The sequence below is a fragment of the Mytilus californianus genome, unplaced genomic scaffold (assembly GCF_021869535.1).
Source record: "Mytilus californianus isolate M0D057914Y unplaced genomic scaffold, xbMytCali1.0.p SCAF_3, whole genome shotgun sequence".
NCBI lineage: Eukaryota > Metazoa > Mollusca > Bivalvia > Mytilida > Mytilidae > Mytilus > Mytilus californianus.
The window spans coordinates 1,094,694-1,119,263 of NW_026262679.1; the positions used below are offsets into that span (position 1 = coordinate 1,094,694).

Consider the following 24,570-nt stretch of genomic DNA (forward strand, 5'->3'; position numbering starts at 1 on the left):
TTAAAGTTTCTCTCTATCTTTGATAGTTTTCAAAATAATAAGCAAAAATTAAAAAAAAATGGTAGAATTTGACATTTAAGAGCAGTAACTCCTACAAGAAGTCTGACAGTTTTGAACTAAACGGACAACAGGTAAATCTCAACATTTTTGCCCTTCAGATTTTCTCTATTCATAGCAGTTTTCAAGATAATAGACAAAACTATCATTTTACCCCTATATTCTATTTTTAGCCATGTCGTCCATCTTGATTGGCAGGCAGGGTCATAGGACATATATTTCAAACTAGATACCCTAATGAATATGATGATTGTGACCAAGTTTGGTCAAAATAAGCTTAATGTCAAGACAGCATCACGGTGCAATATTGTATCATTTTTATGTTTTTTTCATACCTCACTAGCTCAAACTTTAATGATGAAGACTGAAAAAAAAAACAAATCTGGTGACTGCCCTCTAATATTTTCATATCATCAAAATGGAAATGTGCACAGCAATAACATATCATTTAAAATGGAGATGGAATTTCGAAAAATCACAATACTAAGCGAATAAAATTCTTTTTTTCATTGCTTTTTACCTAAATAAACACTCTATACATTTTCTGGATCTAGTTAGAAAATTATGAATAGATTGTATCTAAATGTTAAAGGTGCATGTACCATTTTTGTCAAAACTTGCAACATTTATGTCGCGAAAGATAGGGATCCTAGATTCCATCATCTGCATCAACATTTAGGTTCAGTCTGTGGTTCAAGTTTTTTTAGACATGAATAACTTTGTCAAATCTTCATGGAATTTTAGGAATTTTTGACAGAAGCTTGTTTATGACCAACAGACAGTATCCAGAGCAAAATTTTGAAAATATCTATTTTCATTTTTCCGTATTTTACTGATAAATGGACATAGTTTTTTTTACATTACATAATAACAAGTAGATACAGTCTAGGGTTAAAGTTTGTTACACATCAAATACTTTGACAAACCTTAATAGAAATTTATGAAACTTTAGCAGAAGCTTTTTTATGATTGCCTGAAGCAAACTTTTGAATATATTTTTTTTTATTTTGAGCATTTTTCTGATAAATGGACTTAGTTTTTCACAGTCAACATTTACAGACAATCTGGGATTAAACTTTTTTGACATGATAAATCTGTAAACCTTCACGGATTGATATGAAACTTGGACAGAAGCTAATCTTCAAGACCATGAAGTAGCATAAATATTATTATCTGAAGAAAAAGTTGTTTTTTTTTTTTTAAATTCTGATAAATGGACTCAACATTACACTTTTACACTGAAAGCAGCAATTACAGGCAAGACACAGGGTTCCATGGAACCCATTACGAATTGTTTCAATATTCATAATATTCAGATGCAGTTCAACGAGATCTAAATGCATACAACATTTTGTTGGAACTGTTTATCATAAATCAACTTAAATTCAACAGAGACTTGGGCTTTATCTTAAAAGAATTACGCTAACATGGCGCACTGATGAACCATCGTGATCTTACCTAGAATTGCCATCAGAATTCTGAAACTACGACTGACTTTAAAACTGTTGACAATCATGACAATGATAAGATTTAGACAGTGCAACTGACAGTTTACAAAAATAATTCACTTTGAATTTGGAACAACTTCAGAATATTGGTGCAGTGATTGTAATAAATAATTTAATTGTCAATCACACTCTCTTTTTCAGATGTGACAAAAGTCCCAAAGAGAGACATATAGACATGGGTTTTTGATGACTAAGTTGGCATGGTGATAAAAAAGAAATAATTTTGTTTTAATTTGTGTTATTTCTTCATACGTAGTGATGATTATATGTACTAAAATATAAAAGAACTTAACCATGTTAACATACTGTTGAAAACATAATATTTGCATCATATAATTACATGCATATACATTGACATTGTATTACATACTGGGACAAGGGTCCCGAAACGGTCATATTTGCCAGACATGACCTAATCTGTAAGGTCTGATACAAAAATGGTAGATTTTGTATTGCTTTTCTGGTAACAAAACTTCCAATTCAGTTTAGTATGATAATCTGGAAGGCCCTTCTAATTACCATATAAATGCCTCAAGATATTGGTTAATGATGACTAAAAACTTTTTACCTGTGTTCTTCACACCAGACAGTAGTGCATGATCAAGCTAAGAACTTTCAACTATAATTTTATAAAGAAATTTTATTTCATGATGTTACTTCATTATTTGGTAACGGTAAAGCTATGACAATCACCAATTACAATTTAATAATAAAACCTTTAATTAAATGTACACAAAAAGAAAATTTTTTCATAAAAAATTGTGCTTTAGTTTATTTTCTAATCTAAGTAATATGCATGCATGCAATGTGTCTTCACCAGATTAGACATCCACTCATGTTGAAAAATATAAATTATTTAATATTGGGAGCAGCAGAAAACTCTTTAGTTATAATTAAGTTGATATCTACTAATAAATCAACCAAATTCAAATTGTTATATTGATCTAAAGATCGAATATTGTAAATTCAGAAATTATTGTGTGCATTTATAATGACTATTAGACAATGACACATATAAATGTGAGTTGAATATTTAAATGACAGTCATTGCTGCATACAAAAAATGCTATCAAAATAAATAAACAGCTGCGCCATGAGCACATGATACTCCCGTCACTTTTTCAAAGAATAAAGTTCAATAACTTCTCAATGTCAAATCAGAAATTTATGAAAAACTAAAGGGAGGTTATCTTGATAGATATAAACCAGTCACCAAAGTTTCATGATAACTGCTCAAAGCACTTTAAAAATATTGTCCGAAAATTGGTAAATCACCCCTTTTTAATGAATAAAATCCCATAACTCAAAAACATAAAATCTAAAATTTATAAAAATCGAAAGGGAACTCATGTCAATAGATATAAACAATTCACCAAAGTTTCATGAAAACTGCTGAACACATTTTTGAGTTATTGTCCGAATACTGGAAAATCCCCCTCTTTTTATGAATAAAACCCCATAACTCGAAAACGTAAAATCTAAAATTTATAAAAATCGAAAGGGAGCTCATGTCAATAGATATAAACAATTGACCAAAGTTTCTTGCAAATTGGTGAAAGTGTTTTTGAGTTATTGTCTGAAAACTGGAAAATCCCCCTTTTTTTATGAATAAAACCCCATAAACTCGGAAACGTAAAACCTAAAATTTATAAAAAAACGTAAAGGAGCGCACATCAATAGATATAAACAATTCACCAAAGTTTCATGCAAATTGGTTAAAGCATTTTTGAGTTATTGTTCGACATGTTGACAACAGACGGACAGATGGACAGAAGGACAACAGTATACCATAATACGTCTCGTAAACGGGTGTATAATAAACAGGCGTATAAAAATTATAATTTTTATTTAATGCAACATCCATCATGTCACAATTATAAAAACATCACATAAATATCTGAATTTACCACAAGTTGTTTTCTAAACAATTTTTTATTTGTTTAACCTTGTTTTCTATGTTCTTGTAAGGCAAGTAGGAGGTGGGAGGGGTATTTCGGTTTCTTTTACAACAGATTCTTAATTTTTTTGTAAAAAACTGTTTCAGAAGACAACTGGAAATATCTAGTTCCTATTAATAATAAGTAAAAACTGGGTATACTATACATTTTAGGTCCCAGGTCAGGGCAGATTCAGGATATTTGAAAAGGGGCGGGGGGGGGGGGGGTATAATTTTTCATAATTGCTTGGTTTAAAAGCTCCAAGTGAAGTGAAAAAAATTTTGATGATTTATCAAAATATCAAAAATTAATAACTCATGAAAATCTTGATATTTTTATTTTTTGGGCAATGAGCAGGGTGCATGTAAGCGTACTTTTATTTTGACATGGTTTTTTTTCCGAATACCTATGATCACTGGGGAATACAGTATGTCAATAGTGTAATTGAGATGTACTATTATTGATTTGTTTATTTATATTACATGTTACTTTCTTTAAACCGTTTATATAAACAAACAAATTGTACTTTGTATACATGTGTATTTCAAACGACTTCGTAAAATGTTTGTTCACAGTTGCTTGAATTTTAGTTTTTATCACTAAAATTCAAGCGACTGTGGTTTGTTTGATTCTGATAGGATTGATCTGGTCAATGTTTATCAATATGTACTGGTAACCAGATCAATCCTAGCAGAATCAACCAAAACATATGTATATAATAATAACAATCTGAGTTTTTCCACACTTGACTAGCTAATAATACAATTCACTTATGTCTTTTTTTAAATTTTTAGTGAATTTCATAATCATTATCTTTTTTATCCAGTAAATAACTAGAAATTTTTATCCATAGCACATCCCCCAAAAAAGATGAGCCTAATTTTTTTGTTGTTTCCCCTCAAGAAAACCCTCCTTAGAATATTGCTTTATCAGGATTGTTACCTTCATAAAATCACTAGTGTAAATAATCATTCCTCGGGCAAAATCACTAGTGTAATCATTCCTGGAGTGCCCCCCTTTTTTGGGAAAAATTGGTTGATTATATAGGGAATCACTAAAGCATGACTGGAGCGGGCCCCCTCTTATGAAAATTTCTGGATCCGCCACGGGAGCGTCTTTTTACCACAGAACACCCAAAATTTACCACAGAACTTCGAAATATTAATACTTCAGCCATTATTATCGTGTTATCATGGTTATTGTTAATTTTTTTGTAATTTGACATTTATTATTCAAATAAATATAATTTTTCTATTTAGAATCGACTCACTATCGCTACGCCCCCAACTGCTGAACAGCCAATAATTGGGATCATACCAAAATCCTCTAGCTATTAAAACCATAATATACAAAGATAATTTATATTTGTGACATTTATATTTTAAATACATTTTAATCTTTTTGTAATTTCAAATCATTTTTTAAAATGTTTAGATGCATTACGTAATTATTTGTTCAATTTAATTTGTTTATCAGTTTTTTTGGTCACTTTTTTATTAATTTTATGTTAAGAGTTGTTACGATAAAAAATCAAAATGGTTAATGTGACATTTAATTAAATTTGTTGTCAACAAATAATTAAACTTTATTAAAGTGATTAAAGTAATTAGTTAAGCTGATATCAAGAGTTGTTTCAAACAATTATTTTAACTTGGCTAATGTTTGTACATCAAAGTATTCTCCATTAGAGTTATATATAAAACAATCCTGTGTTAAGGGCTACCAAATACTTTCAAAAAAGATATCTTAAGTTGTTGTAGGACAGTAATATTTGAATTGACTAATAACATATTATAAGTGTGTCTTTTTAATTGTCAAAAAGTTCAAGTTCGATGACTGTTTTTGGACTCTTATGTTGTGTGTGTATCTTCTCCAACCATTTGACAATATTTCGGATTTTTACCAAATTTTGTATGCATTTAGAATTCGTTGAACTGAAACTTTATATCGAAAAAACTGGTACATGTATATGTAGCATTTACATATATAGATTCTATATTTATGAGTCCAAAAATAATGTTGACCTTAGTAAGTTAACCGACACAATTAAAGTACCAAAATTTAATAAATAGATTAACCAATTTTGACACTTGTCGTAATCACCAATCAAGCCAATTAACATGTCATTTAAGTTTTCACACCTGAGACATCAAATACATTTAGTTGAATTACCTTATATAATAAGGTGGCAACTAGAATCCAAACAATGAAGAATTTTGAAAATATTCCATTATCATGATTATTAATGATATATATATTATATTAAATAGAATGTTGATAGCAGTCTTCCTGTTCTAATTATTGTCAAGTTAATTTCAAGAATACAATTTTTATAATAATAAAAATTCATGATTAAAATGTGAGCCGATGATCACCATCTATTTAGTTGAACAATTAAAATTATTGTCTTATAGGTTTATTAATTTCACAGAAAAAATAGTTACATATGAGAATTATTAACTCTTCCTGCCAATCAAGTCAATATTATTCATAGCGTGATTCGTGCCGGTAAAATCCTTTAGGTCAACTTTTTTTGTAGAAATTTTTTTTTTTTACTAATATATATTTTCATATAAAATATTCATTAATCTCGCAGATTTCTTAATTTAATGAAAAAATGTTAAAAGAAAAAGCAATATTATACAATTACTGTCTTTTGATGAGGTAAATGTGTGGTTTTATTGACTTTTGAAAAACTGATATTCCCTGAGGCCAGCGGCCGAAGTGAATATCAGTTTTTCAAAAGTCAATTAAACCACATATTTACCGAAACAAAAGACAGTAATTGTTTTATTCCATATTCCGAAAGAGAATCGAGAGAAAAGTATGTAAGGACAATTCTTTACCAAAACCAATTGTACATCAAACGTTTTTAACATAATTATACACGTAAAAGCACGCGACGTTTTGCGCAGTGAATATACTTTTTCCACAGGTGAATATGTGTATTTATTCAAAATCCAATTCATAAAGAAAAATCTACTAAAGTTCTGTCAATATGGAATAATAGCATGTATGCACTTTCTGTCGATCAGATCAATATTATTGGCAGCGTAATATTCACTGGTAAAATCTGTCAGATCAACTTTTTTTGTAGAAAAACATGTTTTATTTATATAAAGTTTGTAATGGTAAACAACATATTTAATAAACTGGCAGATTTCTCAATTTCACAAAAAAATATTGTAAAACAAAAGAGATTTTAACACTTTTTTTCGATCAGTTCAATATATTCAAAGCGTGTATTAGATCTTATTAATCGTGCAGTAAATTTTTTTTGCTCAAAACCATTTTTTTAAATGTTTATTTTAGATTTTCATTATTACAATGCATTAGTTTAGTGTCTCAAAGGTCTCCAAATGTAAAAAAAATATGCCAAATAACAAAAAAGTTATATGATCATTTTTATCTCATCCAGTCAATCGTCATGTCATTGGTGTTACCCCAGTTAAATAAATAATGTAATTCTGAATTATTAGATTTGCATTTTATAAAGTAATTCTAATGTTCTGTGGTATATTTCAGTAGTTTTATTGTAATGTGTGTAGTTCTGTGGTATATTTTGTCTTTGAGTGTTCTGTGACTGTGGTATTCTGTGGTGTTCTCTGGTATTGTGGTGTTCTGTGTTAAAAAGACGCTCCGAACTGTCACTGCAGGCAGAAAGTAGCATTTTATTTCTTATATCCTGTATAAATTGTTATTTGAAGTGTCTGAGTAGGGGTGTCCTTCATTTCTGTATGCCATTTTTCTCTATTCTCTATACTTTTTGCCTATTATTTTCTTTTATTCTGTATACCCCATCCACACCCTCTTTAAACTGTCTATTGATTATTATATAAATACCTAGTCCAAATAATTATGCCGTTTTGTCTGCTTTTTGATAAATTTTTATTTGGACTAGGAAGGCGTAACAGCAAAATCAAAAATAGCCTTTCTAGACGGCATAATTTTTTGGACTAATAAATACCATAACCATTTAATGTAAAATTGTGCAAATATTAAAGTATATTTTGTTTTAAGTACAAAGGAGAAACTACATTAGTGATTAAAATTATACAAGAGAGGATAATTTACAAGAGAGATTACCCTGTCATCACGACAAAGATTGAAGATTGAAGACATTTTGTTTATCCCGGATCGATATGGTCTATTTAAAACATGGTTCCAGTACTACCAAGTTTTCATGAAGCAAATGCGTGAGATTTGGCCAAAATTGTAAAGATCAAAGAGAAAACACAATAGATCAAAGGAAAATGCCGCCAAATATGCATGGTGAGACTTGGCATGCAGCCCTGTGGTTCCCCCTTTTTGCTATGAATTATATTCATTCATGTGATTACAAACGTAATTTAAATTTGTTTAAAATGTTTGCTATTATATCAAACTTCACTAACACATCAGGAAACAAATCCATTCTATTCTCATCTTTTTCGAGTTTCAGAATCCCAAAGATGAAAAGGCGGGAAAACAAAAATGCTGGTTATTCCCCTTTGCAAGAAAACGGTAGAGAATAGAAAATAATTTCTCTGGATAACATTTTTAACATGAGACATTGATTAATTCATGAGTTATTTTGCACGTCCACTCACTGTAAAATATTAATCTACCGGGTTTTTGACAAACACGCACCTTGTTAACCTGATCTAACCTCGGTTAACCTTTTGTCATGTGGTACTTCTTTAACCAATCACGTTTGTCTGTCTAATTTGAAGTTGCTAAAACACCACATGTTTTTAAATTTGTTCACTGTTCTGTGGTGCCTTTTACTATCCAGTCAAGGTCGTTAAAAACTTCCATTTTGTGGTGCCTTTAGTATACTAATAGATATATTATATAACTTACCCAAGAGTGTCGCTGAGTACTCTTAGGCTGAGAGTTACACGGTTCTGTGTACAGCACCGAATTCCAGGCTCCTACAATCAGGGAACACGTCTGTCAGTTTGGCCGTAGGTATTAACTCTGAGGGAAATCCCGATCATTCGGAAATCTCTTGACAAATTGTGTTTGGTTGTATGTAACCGGCGTACTCCACATTCCTCTCCCTTCTATTTGATAGGATTCCATTACCGTTCACGTTTTCAGAATTAAGAGTTGTCTAAATTTCTTCTGCAAATTCAAGAAAGGTATTATCTAACATCAAAATATCTTAGGTTATCTAAAGCCATTAAAACATGAACACACAAACACATTAGTGGCAAGGTTCCGGTGCAAAAAATAGTTGACATGCATTTTATATTTATATAGAAATAACATTGTGTCTACTTGTAGCCAGCAGATTCTATAAGTTTTATATAGAAATTACGTTAGTTTCGTGTACCAAGATCTGTAAAAAATACTGGTTCTGTCAATTTTGATAAACGGATTGAACCAAATAAATTCTTTTCTAACATGAAATGCATTTAACTGGATGAAAATACCCTTGAAACGTTTCCAAGCAGATAACACTTCTATATAAAAAAGAGGTGCTTTTAAATTTAAAAACTCAAATTCACATCAGCTCATAAATAAATCCTCTAAATCAAAAAGGGGGAAGAATGCTTTGGAAACATGTTTCCATTTGGAGTCATGTTCTGACAGAAATCTTTTTACCCACATAATACGAAAGGATAACAGCTGTACTTCAAAATTTGGGGCTTTCAGTCCCCCCTCGCTAGGAGACTTTTGAATAACTTCCGATTTAACTTTCGGAGTACTACCATTCCATAAAAAACTATTAATGTCACGTTGTATTTTAATTACATAAGATTTTGGTACATGTGTAGATGAAATGACATAAATATATAAGCTTCGATATTGCAAGTGATTTAAGAATTACAATTTTACCGATCAAGGAAAGGTTTCTGATCCTCCACAGTTTAATTATTGATTCCTTTTTTTAGCTCACCGGGGCCCGAAGGGCCACATGTGAGCTTATGCCATCACTTGGCGTCCGTCGTCTGTCGTCGTAAACTATTTCAAAAATCTTCTCCTCTGAAACTACTAGGCAAAATACCTTCAAACTTTAACTAAATGTTCCTTAGGGTATCTTGTTTATAAATTGTATCCGAAGTTTTGATCCATCGACAAACATGGCCGCCATGGCTAAAAATAGAACATAGGGGTCAAATGCAGTTTTTGGCGTATATCTCAAAAACTAAAGCTTTTAGAGCAAATCTGACATGGGGAAAAATTGTTCAATTGGTCAAGATCTATCAGCTCTGAAATTTTCACATGAATCAAACAACCTATTGTTGGGTTGCTGCCACCGAATTGGTAGTTTTAACAAAATTTTGCAGTTTTTTGTTATTATTTTGAATATTATTATAGATATATATAAACTGTAAGCAGCAATAATGTTCAGCAAAGTAAGATCTACAAAAAAGTTATTATGACCATAATTGTCAATTGACCCCTTAAGGAGTTATTGCCCTTTAAAGACAATTTTACACAATTTGTTCAAGTTTGCTAACATTTAAAAATCTTCTCCTCTGAAACTACTGGGCCAATTACCTTAAAACGTTAACTAAATGTCCCTTAGGGTATCTTGTTTATAAATTGTATCCGAAGTTTGTATCCATCGACAAACATGGCCGCCATGGCTAAAAATAGATCATAAGGGTCAAATGCAGTTTTCAGTGGCTTATATCTCAAAAACTAAATCTTTTAGAGCAAATGTGACATGGGGTAAAATTGTTCAATTGGTCAAGATCTATCGGCCCTGAAATTATCAGACGAATCGAACAACCCATTGTTGGGTTGCTGCCACTGAATTGGTAGTTTTAACAAAATTTTGCAGTTTTTTGTTATTATTTTGAATATTATTATAGATATATATAAACTGTAAGCAGCAATAATGTTCGGCAAAGTAAGATCTACAAAAAAGTTAATATGACCAAAATTGTCAATTGACCCCTTAAGGAGTTATTGCTCTTTAAAGACAATTTTACACAATTTGTTCATCAAGTTTGCTAACATTAAAAAATCTTCTCCTCTGAAATACAGTTGAGCGATTCAGGCTCTTGAGAGCCTCTTGTTCTATGCATGTGTCTAAATTAGAACAAACCATTTCTTCAAAAGCATTAAATTTTAAACCTAAGGTTTTAAAACCATCTGTCCATTTAATAGGAAGGGAACCTTCTTTGTTAAATTTATTTCTTCCAATCCATGTTGCTTCGGTTTTAGAAAAATTGACTTTTAACCCTGAACACTTCTCAAAATCGTTAAAGGAATCTAATAAAATTTGCGCGGAAAATACATCTTTCAAAAAACAAGTGGTATCATCAGCCAACTGTGAAATTTTTATTTCAATATCCCCAATTTTTATACCAGATATCTGATTGTTCTTACGAATACTTATTGCCAGCAGTTCAACGGCCAAAATAAATAAAAAAAGGAGACAAAGGACACCCTTGTCGAACACTTCTCAATTTTGAATGGACTAGAACTAAATCCATTATTAACGACAAGACTAGATATATTTGAGTATAAAGTTAAGACCCATTTCCGGAACTTGCTACCAAAATTAAAACAAACCAATGCTTTTTGAATGAATTTCCATTCTAGCGTATCAAACGCCTTTTCGAAATCGACTAGTAATATAAGCCCTGGATAATTCTTTAAAGTAGTAAACAATATAATATCAGCAATGAGTCGTAGATTTTCACCAATGTATCTACCAGCCACATATCCCGTCTGGTCCGGATCTATAAGTTTTGGAAGAAATAATTTCATTCTTTCCGCAATAACTTTGGCTTATAATTTGTAATCAAAATTTAAGAGAGAAAGAGGATGCCAGTTCGACAAGAGTGTTCTATCTTTATCTTTCTTTGGAATAAGAGTCAGAATACCCCGTCTTTGGTCTATTGAGAGGGTTCCGGTTTCGAAGGAATATTCATAGCTTTCTAAAACATATTTTTTTATATCAATCCAGAAAAATTTGTAAAACTCAGCAGTTAGCCCGTCTGTACCAGGGCTTTTATTATTTTAAAATGTGTTCAAAACTTTAACGCACTCAGATTCTGAAATATCTGCATCGCATATATCCTTTTCCAGATCTGTAAGCTTAGGAATAAAATTTAAATAAAAAAAAATAGAATCACCTGAATATTTATCAGGGTCTTCTTTTTATGAGTACAGATTTTCATAGACATTTCTCTCTTCGTTTAGAATTTTTTCTTGTGACACAATTTCAATGTCGTTTACAACTAATTTGTTTATATATTTATTTTTATAATTGCATTTTTCAAATGATAAGAAATATTTTGAATTTCTTTCATTGCCTTCGCAGTGCTCGGCGTGTGATCGTATAATAGCCCCCTTGTTTGATTGTTTACTATTTGCTCTAAATCTTCTTTAACAATGTCTAATTCAATCAAAAGTGTATTTATATCTTTATCTAAATATGTACGAGAGAGAGTTTTCTGAATTTCGTCTTGTCGTTTTTTTAAACTGGACTCTCTTTCCCGCAATTCATGTCTGTCTGGCAGGGTTCATATGACGGTGACCTCATTTTCATGGTTCATTGATCAATGTTAAGTTTTCCTGGTTAAGTTTGTTTTCTCAGATACTATTTGCAATAGGTCAACTATATTTAAAGCATATTAGGTGTATGGAATGATTGTAAGGTGTACATGTAGTTCCAGTTTGGTTTATCTGACCTTGACCTCATATTCTTGGATCATGTTAAGTTTATGTGATAGTTGTAATAAAGCTTTATATTTAGGACTATCAACATAAAATCAATGGTTAGTCAAGAAGGCGAGACATTTCAGCGTGTGCATTCTTGTTTATAAAGTTTTGATCAAGGCCATGCTGCATCTTAAACAGATTTAGGTCACTACAAGTGGCATACAATATGCCTCTGGAAAAGAGGTTGCCTATAAATTCTCTTTTTTTTTTTTTTTGAAATCCAATTTCAATATCCCCCTCCCCCTTTTCGATTTTCCAACCATTCTAAAATATTTGTTATACTTTTTTTTGCTAAATTTAGTTTCAATGATTATCAAAGAAAGAAAACAGTTAATCTGAAATTATAATCTCACATTTAACCCACCAAACTTGCGTTGGCTCAATATATATATTGTTACAGATTTTTATGATCAATGAAAGCAATGAGGTGTTTTATTATCTTGTTCAACGACATTTTTGGAAAAAAGTAGAAAAGCCGGTTTTAAAATCAGTATTCAATGTATTATTTATACATGAAAACATGGACAAAGATGGACCTTATATTTCTACAGTGTATTACACAAAACAAAGATGGACCTTATATTTCTACAGTGTATTACACAAAACAAAGATGGACCTTATATTTCTACAGTGTATTACACAAAACAAAGATGGACCTTATATTTCTACAGTGTATTACACAAAACAAAGATGGACCTTATATTTCTACAGTGTATTACACAAAACAGAGAGAGAACAGCAGTGATTTCAGAACAAGTATTGAACGAAGTGTGCAATCTGAAGGTATTCTTTTTTTTTCTTCTTTTTTTGAGGAGGGGTTAAGTTTTTTTTGCAAGCTTCAATTTCTCCGTTTTACCTTCAATCCCCATACGTTCTGTCGTGAGGATCTGACGAGGATTCCGGTTTGAGACAGTCACATTTGTCAATACGTTGGGGATGAAAAAAAAGTCTGGTCTCTGGTGAATACTACAACACATAACTGGAGTATAAATACAAAGTGGTGAGTTGAAAGATTATTCCATGAAATAATGCATGCATTCAAATAAATGAATATTTACAATACAAAAAGATGATAGACAAGTTAAATTTCCCGAAGATAATTTGAAGATGGAAACTAACATATATAGACACATGGTTCTTGTTATGGTGTGAAATCTATTAAATATGCACCTGATTTTATTTCGTTTTATATGATTTTTATTTATCATGAAACTCTGTTATTTTAGACAGTGGTCTGCAAAGTACAATAGATGATCTTCCGTGTACTTCGGAGAGGAATGTTGATCTTACTAGAAAAATCTAAAAATCTTAAACAGCCGATTTCAGCACTATTCGGATTTCCTTCTTTCGATGAAATATGTGATAGAACTAAAAAGTTTAAAACAGTTCTGAAAAGGGTGCCAAGTGAGGTAATCACAAGTCAGGAACAAAAACTATGTGAACAAGGTAAGCATGAACACTTTAGTAATTTTAACCTGATCAAAATAACATTTGTTGTAAAGAATATTTACTGTGCAGCACACCATAAATAGACAGACATGTGTAGTGTTTAATTCTGATAAATAAGTGATATTCTTCAGTAACTTCTGTCGATGCAATAATGAAAGCACGTTGGTTAAGTGCCGATTTTTTAAGCTATTCCACTAAATAGGAACCAGTCTACAAGCTTCGCCTAATACAGTGGTAACAGGTTTTTACAATAACTTGTTGAAATTTAGACCAAAAATGACAACAGACAACAACATCATTGTAATGCTTTTTTCTGCTTTCTAAACTTTACAGGCAGTATCGAAGTTTGTGAGACAGTCGAAGAATTACCATCTACTATCAAACGAATGGACAGTTTGATGTCACAGGATTTCTACACAACATTATATACAAGCTGGGAAGGATCCAATAGATTTGCAGAGTTTAGACGTAAATTTGGGGAAGCACTTAGACACAAGTATTTCAGTTGTAAGTTATTTCGTTTATAACACCGCAATAACGCCTTTGATAATCGTTCTATGTATTTTTTCAAAGGAGTATATTAACGAATGATTGTAACTTGACGTTTGGTGAAGGAATTCTATGAATATTGACAAATGATTGTAACTTAACATTTGTATTATGCATTTATTAAAGGGTGTCCTTTGGCCGGGGAATGAAACTTGACTGACATTTGTTTTATGTGTTTGTTGAGCGAGTCTATTGATAAAGGATTGTAACTTAACATTTGTTTTATGTGTCTCACAACTTTGTTGACCGAGTCTGTTTTATGTGTTTGTTGAGCGAGTCTATTGACGAGTGGTTGTGATCAAACATTTGTTTATTGGCAAGTTATTGTAACTTGACATTTGTTTTATATATTTGTTGAAAGGAGTCTATTGGCAAGTTTGCAAACCCTTCAGGAGCACCTGAGATCACCCCTTGTTTTTGCTGGGGTTCGAGTTCCTCAGTCTTTAGTTTTCTATGTTGTGGTTTCTATATTGTTGTTTGTTTTTCGGTCGTTTTTTTGTTTTTTTTGCATCGCCATGGCATTGTCTGTTTGTTTTCGACTTATAAGTTTAAATATATCCCTGTTGTATCTTTCGCCTCTCTTTTATTGAAACATAAACGAATAATCACACAATGTCAGTCCACGTGGGAAGCTACATGTATATCACGCAACACGGACAGGTTATTCTTTCTCCAAACCAACATGTGTTTTTGTTTGATGTTTTTCTGCTTTGTATCGATCTGATGAGTTAAGCCTTTTTCAACTGAGTTTTATAGTTTATTCTTATGTTGTGCTGTTACACCGCTGTCCCAGTTTAGGGGAGGGTTGAGCGCTCACAAACATATTTTACCCCGCCACCGATTCTCTATGTGCCTGTCCCAAGTCGGGAGCCTGTAGTTCAATGGTTGTCGTTGATTCATGTCTGTCATATTTTTTTTTCGTAAATTGTTTTGTTATAAATTAGGCCGTGAGTTTCCTCAATTGAATTGTTTCACATTTTTCGTATCGGGGATTTTTATAGCCAACTATACGGTATGGGTTTTTTCTCATTGTTGACGGCCGTACGGTTGCCTATAATTGCTTACATCCACTTTATTTGAACTTTGGTGGATATTTGTCTCATTGGCAATTATACCTCATCTCCTTATTTTTATACTAATAGGCAACAAATTGCAATTATAAGGTTGTTGGTCTGATCCGGCCGCGGATCATTTCTGCTACCTTTCACACTCTACGAATCGACCACTGAGGCAGTGCAATCATTCGAAGACCAATTAAAAAAGATGTGATATCACAATGTTACTCAACCACTGAATTCCACTAGAGAAATGTATATGTGTCTCTGATTCCACACAATAACAATTGATACCCTCGGGAGGGGTTTTAGTTAAATATGGGTTGGATGAATTATATACAGCAGAAATGTTGATTCTCCAACTAAATAATGTGCCCACACAATCATGACTTAATATAACAATATAACTATCACTGTATCTTTCTTTAAACACTACGTATATGTTTTTGTAGATTGTCGTTTTGATGACACCGTTTTCATTGGCATCTTTGTTGTATATGGAATGTTCCTCGTATGTGCAGGTATTTTTTTACATAACTCTTAACTATCAAAATTATGACTCCGGCTACCCACTATTCTGATTGGCTGAAGTCCATCTAAAGCGTTCTCTGATAAAATGTAATGTATATTGCTTACGACGAACGCGCTGTGAATATAACGTAAAGAAAGACAAAAAATCTTTTTAACTCGGGCATGACTTCTGTTGGTTTAATGTTCTTGTATCCACCTAATTCAAGGTCATTATCTATATAATATTTCTTTGACTATTGTGCTATATATCCTTTTATTTTGCTGAAGAGTGAAACAAGCCGATGATAAATTATATTTCACATGGAACTATTATATCTTACTATGTATTCACTATAAATAAAAAAAAACGAAAAACGGAAGAGTATTACGTCGATTATTTATACTGTAATCCATCCATATTGATGATACCAAACACATCCGTCCAATTACATACATACTGTACTTTGTACTCACATCCATCTATAATGATGATACCAAACACATCCGTCAAATTACACACATACTCTACATTGTACTCACATCCATCTATAATGATGATACCAAACACATCCGTCAAATTACATACATACTGTACATTGTACTCACATCCATCCATACTGGAAATCAATCTACATATGCTGCACAGTGGTGGATCCAGAACTTTTCATAAGAGGGGTCCCGCTGACTGATCTAAAGGGGGGCGGGGGGGGGGGGGCTCCAGTCATGCTTCAGTGATTCCCTATATAATCAACCATAATTTTTCCCACGAAAGGGGAGGGGGGGGGGGGGGCCGGGGCCCTGGATCCGCCTATGATACACATATTATGTTAAGTATAATTATAAATAGAGTCTACATTGTTTCATTTGATATTAACTAACTATTTTTTTTTTATATATTTTTAATTGTAGGAACATACAATTATTTGTCGTGTAGATCAGACATACTAACCAACATTTACTTTATCACGGACGGAGTTCTATCGGTTTTTGTCTTCCCTGTTCTTGTTATGAGCTGGAAAGTAAGAGTTGGTGGTTGTGTAAATGAGTCTGCCAAAGTAGGTCCAGGAACAGTATGGTATTCTGTTTTAGTGGCGAGGATCATGTCTTCTTCATTAGGTAAGTACATTGAAACAAATTAGGCTAACTGGCATCTCTAAGTTCAGTTAACAAAAATTCCACAAATGAAAGTTTTCCATTAGTTGATATATATTATAAATAATTTGGTTTTTTTTTTCAGAACTCTCAGTCGGTCAAATACAGACTCCAATTGAAAGAAGAACGCCAAGGTAAACACAAATATTTGGAGCACGAAAAAACGAAAAACGTCTGAGATCTTAGCCACAGGGGACTAAAAGATTAGTGAAAATGTGTTAACTACGAGTTTCTATTCAAATATACGTTTGACAAGTCATGCAAATGCTTTATTATCTGCTAAGAAATTATCCTTGGAGAGTTGTATTCCTCGCAAGATTGATGGGCTTTCACTGTCGATTTCTATTAGTAGTAATTTGAAGTAATAAAGTCGTGAACTACTGTGTTTGAAGCATTTTTCTTCTATAGTGTTCTCCAGCAGGTACGCTCATGTCCAGAATGTTTTAAATTAAAAACAAAAAACAAAAAACAAAAAACAAAAAACAAAAAACAAAAAACAATGAAAACACCGAGGGCCAAAAAGTTTGCTCAATGAATTTGGAACGCTAATCCTAGAAAAAAATGACATTTAAATTGTAGAGTACATAAAACTTACAATCAAACCAAGCAAGAATCATTACGGAGTAGAGCACAAACGAAAAGTTCTTTATTTACTTTTTTCTCCATATAAATCAGTTGAATATTTTCATAATTTTTATTGTTGATAACTATTTTTTAGCTATTCAGCAGACATTTATACCAAACCATGTAAATATTCTAAAGGAAGAACGTCATTAAAAATTAATAAATTTTATTTTGCTACACTTATTTACATAATCAGCCCTTTGTTTTTCAGGTGCTGTGATATTATATTATAAGGTTAACAGTTTTCCAGAAAAATTAACATGTCAAGTAGGCTATTATTTGTCTTATACGGCTATTATCCTAGAGTGGAGTTTTCTACTACTAGCAATCTTCATTCCGCTGACGTTGTACGGTGTCGCTTACTTCTGTGCACCTGCATACAATACACACAACAGACAAATAGGATCGACTTGATGGAAATGTTAACTAGTTACATTGTTTACCAAACGTTTATTGTGGTTTTATGGAATTATTACAATGCTCTGTTTGGACTGTTCCAACCCTGGAATGTGAAGGACCAGTCTCCGAGAATATAGTCTGTGTATCAGGTTTTTTACGTCGAATTGAAGAAAATATTCGCTTTCTTACTTGTTCCGTTAAACAAACGTAAAACACAAAGTTGGCAAAACCTTGAATACTGTCTCCGATCCCCTGTTGAATAGATAAGATGGTGATTTTGAAAACGTTTTTATTTATTATTGGAAAAGTGCGAGAAAAGTAGGAAAAAAATGACTGAATAGGAATGGATTGGACATAAGTCATGCAATCGAGAATAAAAAAAAAGTACTAAAAGCATGACATTGTGGGTAACTGTAGTATTTTAAAAGTGAAGATGAATTTGCTATTGAGTAGACATGAAGGGGAAACCTTTCATTTTCATAACAATTTTAAATTCAAACGTCCTTACTAGAAAAAGGGGGAGGGTCAGTTTGGAAGAACGGCGCACAGATAAACTACAACTAAGGCATATATGTCTTAGCTGTAATATCTTATTTCGATATACTTAAAATCATCCAAATGTTTACAGGAATGGTTTCCTTGTTATTAAGTACCATAAACTCTTTCGAACTTTATAAGTGTTAGATTGAAGTTCTCAACAATTTTATATTAATAATTATTGTTACAAAATTTTTCATCGGGTGTAGAATGATTTGAATTTATTAAACTTAAAAAATTTAAACCTTTTCAAGGATTTTTCAAAGTCCAAAAATCTAATCACATGAAGTTAAAACATGGTTTTAATTGTACAGTATTGTCATATGACCAAAATTAATACAAATATAATGGATAATGTTAAGCCGCTCTACTTCATTGTGTTTCGATTCTTCTGAGCAATGTCCTCTCCAATTAATACTGTAATATGTACATTAGAATTACCTTTATACATAATTATGTATTGTATTGCTTCAGCTGTTTGTACAGGAAAGTTTAAAGCTGTTAATATTCATCATTTTTCAAAACGTCCTAGCAATTTCTTCTCCAGTTAATACTGAAATGTGTGCGTTAGAATTAACTCCATACGTAACATATTTTATCTACGTCAAACTACCTTTTTAGATTAGAGTTTTATGTATGTTATATATTCAGACATAGAAGTTCAATAAAAGCTTATTCATTAAACAAACAAAAATATCATGTATATGGCCTACTTGTAGTATGGCAATCCATCTTGAATCTCCAGAACTGGCATAGTCGTGAGCAAAAAATCCCAGCAGAAATCTAAGGGTACCCCAAAATCTAAATACTATAAATACGACAGGTACAAAGGTCAGTTTCAAGTTGGCTTCCTGTAGTGCTGCTTTCCGAGTTTTCTTTGCTTTGGTCATTGTAGTTCTCGACTGTAAAATATGGTGACTGGACATTAATGTAAAATACTGATTGATCATGTAAAAGGAGTTTAAGAGAGTAAAAATGCTATAAATTATGCAAGTCAGATTTAATCTAAAGACCCTTTATTTTCTGTTATATAGTAATTATTGCAAGTTTCCTGCGAAAATAGGTCATAATTTTTGAATGTAATGTGCCGATGTAATGGGGTCTGTTCCTTAAATTAAACTTCCCTTGTATAGTAAATCAACATGTGGGATAAACGTTAAGGAGACAGCAACACACCAACAAAATTTAGAGGGCAACATCCATTCTTCATCAATAAATAGGAGTCTATATAATATATCAAGTTCTAAATCGTCCAAAGTCTATACGAGTTGTAAATGAATTAAGCAATCACAGATCTTCCTTCAACGCACGACATAAGATAATCATGCACTGATGAGGTAACTGACTTAGGACGTGTACATGGATATGTCTATACATTTTCTCAACAAAGGTGAACGACAAAACCATATAAATAAAAAGAAGTGTGTAGTTAAAGGTCAATTAGATAGAAAATATATAGCGCCAAAAGGGAAAAAAATCTATACAATATACCAAATACTAAAACGCACCAAGTCTTATACACTTGTGAATAGATTTAACATGGCCATCATAGATCTCCAATCGACATCAAATTCACTAAAGAACAAACACATAAAAGATGACTCAAGGAATGCAACCAAAGACAATGATCCTGACTTAAGATAGGCATATGAAGATGTGGTGCGGTTAAGGTTATATTCTTGTATTTCATTCCTATCCATTTTATACAAGACCAATGAAATAACAAAAGGCATATACATTTAAATATCAGTACAGTACAAACACTGAACGCGACAACTATATAATAGGCAATAAAAAAAATAAATACTACCTGATCAAGAATGTTCGACCCTTCTGCTGTATTTGATGTGGTTTACGTGGCTTAGTTTTATGGAGTGTTGTTTGTCTGTTAGTTGTTTGTCTTTTGGTCATGGTGTTGTCTGTTTTACTTCGACTTATATGTCTTTTCATTGATCCCTTGTTATCTCCTTCTTTCTATTTTTTTTTTACTAAAAACAAGCTCAAAGTATACTTAACTTGCAGATATAAAAAAAACTTGCCGTCCTTCTAATATCGTCGACTGTACTCTGGAATAGCTTTCATACACACCGAAAATAATAAGCAGTGCCGGTAGACGCTTGTGCAGTGTCAAAAGTAAATAATAAGCAGTGCCGGTAGACGCTTGTGCAATGTCAAAAGTAAATTTGTTTATTTCAAAAATATTTTTGTCTCATTTCAAAATATAAAATAATTATTTAGTATGTTCAAATAAAAACAAATGCAACGATTAACAAAAGTAGTCAAAAGGCTTGTCATAATCAGTGCGTTGAAGGTATTGTGTTAAGATTCGATTTTCATAATTCCTTTCATGTAAATTTACAAAAGTGAAACTTTTTCACTGCAATTATTGTTAAGTGAATATATATTGTGAGATCTGAAAAAAAACTATGTATTATAACTGGACTTGCCTTTCTCCACAAGAAGACTTTTACCATTGAATACAGTACAACAGTCGCAATATATGTGCATATCTCCCAAAATTTCCCAGTGAAAAATTGCCAAAATAAAGCATGTGGTACTCGTGGGTCAATCCAACACCAACTTGGTTGGTCGAGAGTCGTATCATATCCTAGTATGTTGGTTGACAGAGCGATGATAGTAATCGTAGCTGTAATTCATTAAAGACACGTACATTATGTTTAAATTCGGTTTAACTATTTTACATGTATGTATCTATATGAATCAATAAATAATCGTTGCCCGAAATAAGATCATATTATTAAGAGGATTCTGAATGAATGTCAATGAGGCAGTAACACAAAAAAACAAAATAAGAAAATCTAAAGAGGTTATCATGTGGCCTAAGCCGTTTTCAAAAACAAGTGTCTTAACTGTAAGACAGGCCGTCTATCGAACCGAGTATACGCATTGTCAGTAAGATTACCATATACTTGACATTCAATCTGAGTGTGCTAAAACAAAACAAACAAAAAGAAACACACGAAGCGACAGAAACAACCACAGCTGACGAGATACATGACTATGGACGTACACACGCACGTGACATTATTAAACTAGTTTTGTTAGTACTCTATCCAGGTCTTTTTCTAATCAGCATCCGTAGAATGGCTATAACATTATAACTTTAATCTTTGTCAATAATTTTACTGAAAAAGAAAGATGTCTTAAGGACAACTCTTAAGCTTGTCAGTTGCTTTAATAGACACAATTCTTTTTAAGCCGTGACATCCCATTGCTTACACCTGACCTGTTCTGGGATATTCCATAAGTGGATAAAAACCACTATAGCGTACAGTCAAATACATAAACTAAAGTTAATTTGTTAAGAAAACTTAGTTACTAGTAGTACTCACCTGGTAAAATCCAGCTGATAATATGGAACAGTTTCATGTATTTGGACGCAAATGACGGTGACGACCTTACAATACTAAATACCAAGCTTAAACCCATTATGACTGTCCATGAAAACGAACTGATACTAGAATAAATAGTCATGCCACTCTGTATCTTACAGTAGGCCATACTTTTATGAATGACAGAGCTGTCACGATGTATCAGCCATATTACTCCAAGAATATTCCCGAAAGCCGTCAGCGCGTCCATTAGTGATAGGTACACCAATAGTCGTCTACCAGGTGTTCGTAGATCTTTATATAACACGTAAATAAATGTTATACCCAGTCCTCCGAATATTGACAGAGATGATACTATAGCGGTCAGTGTTATGTAAGGCCAATCAAGTCCATCAGATAAACTTCCTGTCCCATTTACAGTAGCCGTTGTAGAAACTACGGACACAGTCTCGCTACCATTTAGTACCATGCTTGTAGTAACGATGAATTAATGCAAAAAATAGCTTGGGTTGGGTGTACTCTCTTATAATATATTGAGATTCTTTTGCTATATCAGCTTTTGTACCTTTCAGAAAATCTATAAAACGATTTATTTTGTTGATATTAGTGCACCATCATTTTCATATCCATTTGCGTTTGTTTTTAAAGTTTTTGACCGCAATAACTTATCTATGAGTCTGAACTGAAGCACACTCACGCTATTTCCATACCTATTGTTCCATGGAAACTATCTATAGAACCTAGATACCAGTACTTTGATACTCCAATCCCGTCAATACATCGCTGTTTGATTGGTTTTAAATTAATTCCACGTGCATCTATTCACCCCTGTTCGCAGGAATCAAGATCAATTTGTTAGAAATTTATAAAAACCACTCTATAGAACAAATATACCTGAAAACAATATACCCAATGGTATTGATACATACCATGCAACACAATTAGCAAATCGTGTCTATTTTTTTCAACTTTACAAACCTAAAGTTGTCTTATGCAAACAAAGAAAAAAGAATACAAGGCTGATTCTATCTGTTGAATGACAAATAAAATGGACTTCAGATTGAAGAAGTATATAAATAGTTAGAACACTATATTGGTAGCATTAATACAGAACATAGATAGAATGTTTCTTGTTTTGTCTTTAAGGTAAAGAATGACATATTGTTTAGTTATAGTAAAGAATGACATATTGTTTAGTTAAAGTAAAGAATGACATATTGTTTAGTTATAGTATTTTTAGGTTCACCACTAATAACACATGTTATAAAACAAATGTACCATAAGATCCGTATATAAAAATATGAGTTATGCTGAGGTGTAGTGGACAAAATTTTAAAATTAAAGTCCCTTCAACACTAAATTTTATAATAATACTTTACAAGATGCCACTTGGCCAGAAACTTGAACATCCCAAATTATTTTAACCAGAGATTTCAATTTAAAGTAAATAAATCTATATCTATGGTTTAACTTGAAGGACACATATATCCATAACACTATCAAAGTCAAGCGGAATGATTCCTTGTGTCTTTATTATTTCATAGATGATACTTTCTGTAAAAAGTATGATTAAGTATGACTCTCCTACTTCTAATCACAATAATCTGTATCAATGAGATATTGATCGACTATTTCATTGGAAGTCAATTAAACATCTCATCGAAATGAGGTTAATATCACCAAGCAGTTCTATTCTCTGACAGAAGTATTGGAAAGAAATTTGACCAAAATGCTCTGGAAAAGCTACAATCAAGTCATCTATTTAAATCCAATATTATATGGAATCTTGGTATACAAATATCGACGACGTATTTAGAAATTTAGTTTTATAGTATTGCAATCTAATTAAAATATAGAACTCGGATTTCGTTATACTGCATACTCGTATTGTTAGATTGCTGGATCAATGACGTATACCCCATATCGTATTCTTCATTCACAAGTTATTCCTTGTGAAAATGTTTGGCTCTTTCTAAGAATAATGGGGAAAATCAGTTCGATTGTTCACCATCACAATTACAAACTTAAATGAATAAATAAACTAAACCCTAGTTCCAAGTTAAAAAGATATGTTTCCGAAGTTTTTGAAGTATGTAAGTGCCATAAAAGCAAAAAGAAGGATTGCAGCGTCCAACTTGAATGTCCAGATTACCTTAACCCACACCCTAACACAGACGTATTTCTCCTACTGGACATTATTCTGTTTATGAATCTCTCGAAAGGTACAAATGATACATATAGATGTATAAAGATGTAGCATGATTGCAAATGAGACATCTATTACTGTGCTTATTCAGTAGGCTTTGGGGTATTACAATAGCAATGGCTAAAACGGTTTACCAAGTTGCAGTTTGAATTCTTCTCCAACAAACTGATCAACTGGTAAAATGTTTTAACAAATTGCTTCAGTGAAGGTTGTTAGTATGAATTTGGTAAACTATTTTGGCCATTGCTAATGTAATACCCCAAAGCCTAATGAATATAAGCACAGTAACTAGACATCAAAATGACGTGGATGTAAGCAAAAATAGGCTACCTTTAAAACTGAACAACACCCGTAATGTATAGTTAGGGAGCTACCATTTGATTTTCATGGGGGGGGGGCTAGGATGAAATTTGAAAAAAAGGCAGGACAGGAGTTTTGAATAAAAAAAAAGGCAGGATGAGCAACTTGGCAAAAAAAAAGGCAGGATGACAAATTATGTGAAAAATTTTGTCCTGCATTTTTTTTTAGTTGTAATCTCGGTCCTGTCTTTTTATTTTTTACTCTATT

At 32.1% G+C, this 24,570-nt stretch overlaps 2 protein-coding genes and 1 long non-coding RNA gene across 3 annotated transcripts in view; 1 reads left to right on the top strand and 2 right to left on the bottom strand.

Moving 5' to 3' along the window:
- LOC127733796 (uncharacterized) overlaps positions 1 to 8,482 on the bottom strand; it is a 51,148-nt gene extending 42,666 nt beyond the window's left edge. The window contains exon 1 of the long non-coding RNA XR_007997157.1: positions 8,345 to 8,482. This is a non-coding gene — a long non-coding RNA (uncharacterized LOC127733796). The remainder of the gene's footprint in view (positions 1 to 8,344) is intronic.
- A 4,337-nt stretch (positions 8,483 to 12,819) lies between these two features.
- LOC127733344 (uncharacterized) lies at positions 12,820 to 17,107 on the top strand. Its single transcript, XM_052242712.1, has 4 exons — positions 12,820 to 12,952; positions 13,952 to 14,125; positions 15,675 to 15,743; positions 16,642 to 17,107. The coding sequence occupies exons 1-4, from the start codon at positions 12,820 to 12,822 to the stop codon at positions 16,869 to 16,871; spliced, it is 606 nt and encodes a 201-aa protein (XP_052098672.1). The 3' UTR covers positions 16,872 to 17,107.
- A 550-nt stretch (positions 17,108 to 17,657) lies between these two features.
- LOC127733345 (G-protein coupled receptor 157-like) lies at positions 17,658 to 22,266 on the bottom strand. The gene is made up of 4 exons (XM_052242714.1): positions 21,798 to 22,266; positions 20,870 to 21,091; positions 19,158 to 19,324; positions 17,658 to 18,159 (listed from the first exon to the last, which is right to left on the bottom strand). Exons 1-4 carry the CDS (start codon positions 22,264 to 22,266, stop codon positions 17,959 to 17,961), a joined length of 1,059 nt encoding a protein of 352 aa, XP_052098674.1. The 3' UTR covers positions 17,658 to 17,958.
- Positions 22,267 to 24,570: the final 2,304 nt, after the last annotated feature.